The 7,113-nt window shown below is 48.6% G+C and overlaps 1 protein-coding gene across 1 annotated transcript; it reads right to left on the bottom strand.

Annotated features, from left to right (window-relative positions):
- Positions 1-3,071: 3,071 nt before the first annotated feature.
- On the bottom strand, positions 3,072-4,019 carry EMH_0001580 (uncharacterized protein; the record flags this gene model as incomplete). Its single annotated transcript, XM_013501510.1, has 1 exon — positions 3,072-4,019. The coding sequence occupies one exon, from the start codon at positions 4,017-4,019 to the stop codon at positions 3,072-3,074; it is 948 nt and encodes a 315-aa protein (XP_013356964.1).
- Between the last annotated feature and the right edge of the window lie 3,094 nt (positions 4,020-7,113).

Raw genomic sequence — 7,113 nt, 5'->3', positions numbered from 1 at the left:
CTCCGGAAATTTTTTATTATTATTAATTTGGTAGTTTCCCTCTGCAGAACAAGGGAAGCAATTAGACCTGATAAACGCTATAGTATTAATATACTTTTCAAGGGAAGCATACACACCGAAATACCGTCCCTCTGCTTGGCCATGAGTAAGTCCTTCGAAATACTTGGTTTGCAGAGGAAAGGCATGGAGTGAATAGGAAGTGTTCAGCAGGGGAAGTCAACAACAGAGAGTTGCACCATGCCTTTGATCACAAATGCCCTGCGGCGGCAGGAACGCTCTACTTTGCATCGATCGAATCTTTCTCCAGAACATAAGCCCTAAAACCCTGAATCACAAACCCTTATCCGTAGCCATAGACCCTAAACCAAAAACCGCGAACCATATGCCCTAAACCAAAAACCCAAAAAAGCATATCGTAGGCTCTGAACCCTAAACCCTAAAACCCTAAGCCGCCAGCCTTAAATCGCAGGCTCTACCGAAGTGGTTTGCCAAAAAGCAAAAGGACCGCCGAATATTGGCATATTAGCTTTGATGCTGTAAGCACTAACTGTGCAGAGGGACAGAAGGAAAGCCAACATGGCAACGGCCGGAGAATCCGGCAGGGAGAAATCCAGCAGGATGTACAGAACGGAGGATATACGTCTGGTGTGAGATAGCATCCCGCATACTTTAAGACCTAGAGCGCTTCCCCAAGAGCTACGAAACCGCAAAGCCAAGGCCTCAAGGAGTGGGGCATGCGGCACCAACAATGGTAACGGCGAAATATTCAGGCCCCCCTACAGCAAGTGGGGGGGCCTGAGTCAAGGGGCATCAATTAACGATTGGCACGCAGGCATATTGTCTCAGTGTTAACTACATGTTTGGAAAAAATCGTGGTAGTGCATAGGGGTCTAGCTAACTAGAATCACACTGCGCATGGTGTTGGACTGATCTTCCGAACTTTCAGGATGCACGCACATTTCAGCCAGCAGCTTAAATCAGTCCTTGGCTGTTACCGTTTGCATTTTATTCCTGTAGGCGGTGCAGCTGCAACAACTTTCCGATATATTCCCCAGCCACTGCGGGGGATTACCTCTGGCCGGGAGTAGCTTCTGTTGCACTTGAGTGCAACACCCGCTGCACGTTCACACCTAATTTTGTTACTCAGTGTAGAGGTGTTGCTCCCCTCAGATAACTCCCTGAAGACTCCGTTTTGTTCTTCCCTCCCCTCAGTTGTCGATACGTACGCAATTCTCTGGTAGCTGCTAGGACCGAGAGAGGGGGGCCAATGCATCAGAGCATGCATGACGCTGCAAGTTAAAATGCCACTCCAAACATCGGGTCCGCTATACACTCAATGCCACACTAAATAAAAAAAACTATATAACTCGTTACTTTGCACGTAAAAACATAGCGCGGCTCGAAACTGCAGAGGCTGATACAGCTTGTACAGGCGGGATTGAAGCAGAATGTGCTGCAAGCCTTTCTAGGCAGAAGTCGTTTCCCCGTAGTCCGCAGGATGTTCGGCTGCTGGTGATGAGGACACCTGCATGAACGAGAAGAACATTTATTTCTGGGATCGTTTCTGGAGGCTTTATCGTCTCTCACCGTCTCACGGGTCCCCTGAGTATTGGGCCTTCAGGGCATGAAAAATCTAGTGAGCCTGTACTGCCGTCATGGTTTCAACTACAAGCCTGGCAGATGTGTCATACAAACCGGAACGCGTCCATAAGGTAGCAACGTGGCCAAAGAAAGGGTATAGCTACTTTTTGAGGGAACGATTCCTAACATTGGCCTTCTGGGTTGTTATCGTATCTACGAAAGTGGTGAATTCCAGCCTTTCACGAGTTTAGTGTTTGCGACTTTAGGCTAGGAGGTATGTGTTGGTCGCCAGACCAAGGTAGTCTGGAGCGAAGACCCCATAGGGCCTGGGTAGGGCAATAAGCGGGGTTTGACAAAGTTATCGGTTCCTTAAAAGAGAATTTCTAATATATCTTATGCTAAAGTAAGGGCGAGGCGGAAGGGTTGAGGGTTCGCTCATCACCAACAATTCTCGCCTGCACTTCTTCCGCGGTTTCACCTATTTTACACCCTCCATGAAGACAGGAAGGGATGGACCGGGTTCCCGCCGAACTCTTATTCGTGGAAGTTGTCCCTTGATTGGGTTGTCCTTGCGGGATCAAGCGCTGGAAAGTAATGTGACAGCGAGCCACCGGCTACATCCACCGCACCCACTGTTGATTGTGAGGTCCAGTCCCAGATTGGGTAGGGATTCAAATGTCCGCAAACTCGTGCAGTTGTCATACTGATGAGAGGAACTTTCCTAAGCATGGTTTAAAGAGAACGAGATAGAAGACTACGTGAATGAACAGATAAGGGAGCTCATTAAAGTCCCAGATGCCCTCTTAGTAGTTCCATGTCGTTGCGAATCGCCTTGGAAATATCCTGTTCATTGACACCTTCCCTAAGACTTACCGTCGAAGTTTCGTTGGAGGCAGAAGACAAAATTACAAAGGAAAACAATTGACGCGTTCTCACTGTGAAATCACCCGAACCGTTTTCTGTAATATTTTGTGTAGCAGGCAAGATGTTTGGATGTTCAAGGGTCTTTCAAAGACCCCATCTCAAAAGCTCCATAGGGTAGTGGCCCCAGCTGATGATAACAGTATTTACGATGTATTGCGGATGACTGTCGAATCATGAAGGTCAATAATTGGGCGCCTGTCTTTTTTGCGGCATTTCTGGACGTTTGGAGCTGCAATGCACGACAGCCCGCTACTCCTTTTATGCCCTTTGAAACACCAAAAAGACGAGCAGACTCCCTGGGGGAGGCGGGTGTGCACCGTAGGAAGAAGTAAGGTTACTGATGCGTGCATCTTGCGGAGAACTTCCGTGAAGATTCAACTGCGTTTTGAAAGGAATTTGGAGTCCTTGTATAGACGGCTGCTACGGGTGTTGGATGAGGACTGGTCTCAATGACGCCCTCGTCCAACAGGGGAGGCCGAGATGCTTGACTTCAATGATATTCTTTAACATTCATATGAAAGCGTATACCGGATATTGCTGCATCTTCGATATCCCGTCAAGCACTGTCAAGAATCATCTTCGTTATCAAGTACCTCATATATTTGGCTTCTTTTGACACCCATCTTTAACAGGATCTGACGGAGCTCCCTTTGGACTTCCGGTGGTATTTCTCCCCTACGGTTTGTAGAGATTGGATGACTTGTGCGGTTCTCTCGACCAACTGTCAGATCTATCATTTGATCCCACGTTACCTCCAATTTGTCGACTGGGTTGAAGAGATGCCTTCCACCGCCTGCGGCAAATCTCTCTGGGTTCCGCTTTTCCTGAATACGCCGGTTGATCGTAGCACGCGCCAGCTCTTTCAAGTGCCCTGCTACCTCCTCATCATTTGGAAGCTCATTCAGGTGGAACCACCCCAACGCATGCATTAGACACCCAATGACTTGCATCATGAGAAACCAAGAGAAGAAAGAGAACACCTTTGCTGCATATTGCACCTTCAGTGCCCACAGAGCAAGCCCTCGAGCTGTATCATCTTCACCAGTAATGCCTCCCTTGCTTGAGTGCAACAAACCTATTAGCTGCCCGACGGTTGCCATATCTACGGCATCTACGCCGGACATTATCGCCGCACCCAGAAGCGCGACCCACCTAAACGCTTGATGTTCGGTTGCAAAGAAGGAGTATCCAGCAACCAGAGTAGCGCCGGATACCTTCAAGACGTTGGCAGCCTGGCGTTCAGAGATAAGGCCGGCGAACGTGGCAGAGCCGTGCCCGGTTGCCTCAGTAGCAACTGACAAAACTACGACAGCTGCAGCCGCAAACACAGTCTGTGCTACTATCAGCACGCGTAGACAGCTATGCACCCTATGTAGCATAGTCAGTTCACTGTTACTTCTTAGGTGGAGAATTATTTGCAGAGCACAAAATACAACGATAGAAAGACTCGCGCATGCTCCGAATGTCAGCGGCACGGATGCCGCAAGCGGGTAGTGAGCTACGTCAGTTGACATTTGGAGAAGTGGACCAAACTTCAGAACTTTCGAGTTAGTTGAGCAGATGCTAGACGTATGGGAAATCAAATTCCGCTAGAGTATTTTGGGCACCTAAAGGACAAATAATCAATATGCGGGTAGAGAAAACCGGAGTCAACACGAGCTGGCAGCTTTGAAGTTGTCAAGCATTTTACACAGTCGAGTGATGTGGGGTCAGCACATGCGCCATTGGTGCAGAGGGTGCATATCTGCTCCGCCGCTTCAGTTGCTCAGCAGCTTTGTAAGATTGACTGCAGGCGCAAAGGAAAACTACGTAGAGAAAAGCAGAACTTTCAAGGTAAAATGGGTTGCACGAAGGGAGAAAGGATGCATGCGCCACCAAAGAGCAACTGGCAATGAGACGGAATGTGATGATCTATTGAGTCAACAAGATAGTTTGTTTCCTTTATGCGGTTTCAAATAAGGTACACCCATCAATTACTTGCATTGTTTTCCCTTTGCGCCAGTTAATTTTGCCTGGGATCCGGACGTCCTGTGATTTTCTGCGCGCAGCCTGCAGGCAAGTCCCGAAAAAGAAAAGCTTTTTGTATTCAGTCAGTTGCCTGATGGCAAGAACCAAACCGTATAAAATCGAAAGTTCGTCTGTGCTTGCTGGCTTTCGCCGAAAGAAGTTACTCGCGTACCATTTTGTAGGCTCCACTTCCAGCGGTGCGACCACCCTGACACCAAATCCTTCGCCTGCACAGAAGTCCGGCAACTCACAGCAACAGTGGCACAAATAGGCTTTTTCTACATTTAAAAATTCTTTTCCGTCCTTGGCTGTCTCTAATTACGACGGGAGGCTTGAACGCTTAAGCATACTTAGAAATGGAAGAGCAGGTAGACACCCGTGTCTCGGGACGGGACATTTGCCCGTGAAGCGACATTCGACTTCAATGTTGCTAGATAGAAGCACAAAGCTGCGCAGAGTTTTCATTCTCACGAAGGTCGTAGGGGCGATTCCAGATTATCATGTGGCTGGGATTATGAGATTCGTAAAAAGTAGCGTACGCACTACTGCATCAGCAGCTCTGCCTCTGGGGGGGCCTGCCAGAAACCGACGAACAAATCCTCTATATTTACGTCGTACGCCTTGAATTCGTCCCCATCGTGGCTATTAAGCTCTGATAGCACTCAGAATCCATTTCGAAGGGGTCTCAGAAACTGGCAGTTGTGGCTCCCTGTAGCTAGCTCATCTGAGTAATGCCAATTCCCGGCGAGCCCACAGTGCCAGTGTTCATTAGATGGGTGTTGAAAGATTTGTTGTTCGCTCAAGCACCTGAGTACTGGAGGGAATTTAGCAACGAAGATAAGTGGTTTGCCACATAATATTCACCACCTCACGGCCAGCCGCTATAACTGCCTCGTTGTAAAGTTTCGTACAATTTGCTTTTTTTCGGCTACCTGGTCTGCCGTTCCTCATCTCCGTTTAGAAGTTACCACAGTTCCTGACGCCTTACTCCGCCACAACACTATCTTCTTCTGACTCTATTGCCAATTTGTATTTTAGCGTGCATGCAAGAGGGGCCTCTACTGTTAGAGCTGGCTACAAGTGTGTCGCTCATCACCTCTTGTGTTGAAGATATGCGCCTAAAGTGCTCGAGTTTCAACTTACTGCAACTTAGAGGGTCCGTTCAGAAGACGTACCGCCAAGGAGCTTAATATTTTGCGAGCAGTGCTGGTTTCAGAAACTCGCCCAAGCTCAGACCGAATGGCGTTTCAGAGCTGCAGACATGCCAAAGAGTCTCTGGTCCTGCATCTGCAGCTCTGAAACATATCGCGTCAGTGGGGCTGTACCGCCCGTTGATTGGTTTTTGATGGCATTCCAGAAGCGTCTATAACCTATCTTCGGTGGTCATCTAGTTTTCGTTAGGGAAACTGTCACTGCTGTACTACACCAGACAACTTTGTCGGTTCCATTTGCTAGACTAGCTCCAGAATGTTTTTGTTAAATGCCACACGACAGCGCGTTGGAAATGAATTGAATTCGCAACAACGTGCTTCGACCACCATTTCTGCTTTCCACAGCAGCTGCAGCTGGTCGTCAAACACTTGTTCGGACTCCAATGCAGTGGGTTTTCTACATATGTACACACGCCATTACCTACTGCTACTCGTCATCTATGTACACACGCCATTACCTACTGCTACTCGTCATCTGTAACTCTCGAATAGTTGGAGCTGCTTCTTGATTGAGTCACTCTTGCTCGTGTATGAATCCGAAAATTGGACTTATACCACCGGCGGCCTGCCAAAGTTAATGCCAGTCTTCTGACAAGGCGCTCTTTCACTAGGCTACAATGGGTCAGTGGTGCCTATAAGGGGCATTATAACTGCCTGATTCTGCCGGGCGGTAATATCTACATTGCGAGTGCTCTACTCGACGGGGTGCACACTGCGGCATAGACGGCAATCTTTTATGGCACTAGACGAAGCGCGAGCTGCGTCAGTCAAACACCGCACCCTCGCTTCGAAGGGATTTTTTGCGCAAATGCACGGTCACGCCTTAGCGGTGCCCAGAGACCTACCTCACCTCAGGGAATGAATGTCTCCTTACGTGCCTCGAATATCAGCAGCTTACGCCACCGGAAGCTCTCAGAGATGGTCCCCCTTAGATACTCCATGTTCTAAATCGCATCTGGGAGAATATCTCAAGGACCTTGATAGTGGATTTATCTTCAGCGACAGCATTTGCGCATACGCCCACCATATATGCCAAATTCAGCCCCTCCTCGACTTCCACTGCACGAGGAGGCGCAGCTCGATTGTTCATTAGTGAGGTCTGGGAGCTCAACCGTTTCTTCAAAGGCGTTAATGCTGACAGCACCCCCAAATCTCCGTTAGTGTCTGCCTTTCCCGAAATCACAGCACTGTTCAATCAAGCATAAACGTGATCACACACCCACCGTAAACTACTCGGATACAGACGGCCAAGTTGAACACAACACCAACCGTACGTGCGTGCCGTATGTGCGAATCTACACCCAGCGAAATATTCATCAGCGTGGATTGATTTCCGCCCTCACGCAGGTTTGGCTTAGGATATTACAGCGCTGTAGGACCGGATTCTTTC

Source organism: Eimeria mitis, genomic scaffold, assembly GCF_000499745.2.
Source record: "Eimeria mitis Houghton genomic scaffold, Emh_scaff7, whole genome shotgun sequence".
Lineage (NCBI taxonomy): Eukaryota > Apicomplexa > Conoidasida > Eucoccidiorida > Eimeriidae > Eimeria > Eimeria mitis.
The sequence above is the reverse complement of the archived record's forward strand: the minus strand, read 5'-3'. Positions and strand labels throughout refer to the sequence as shown.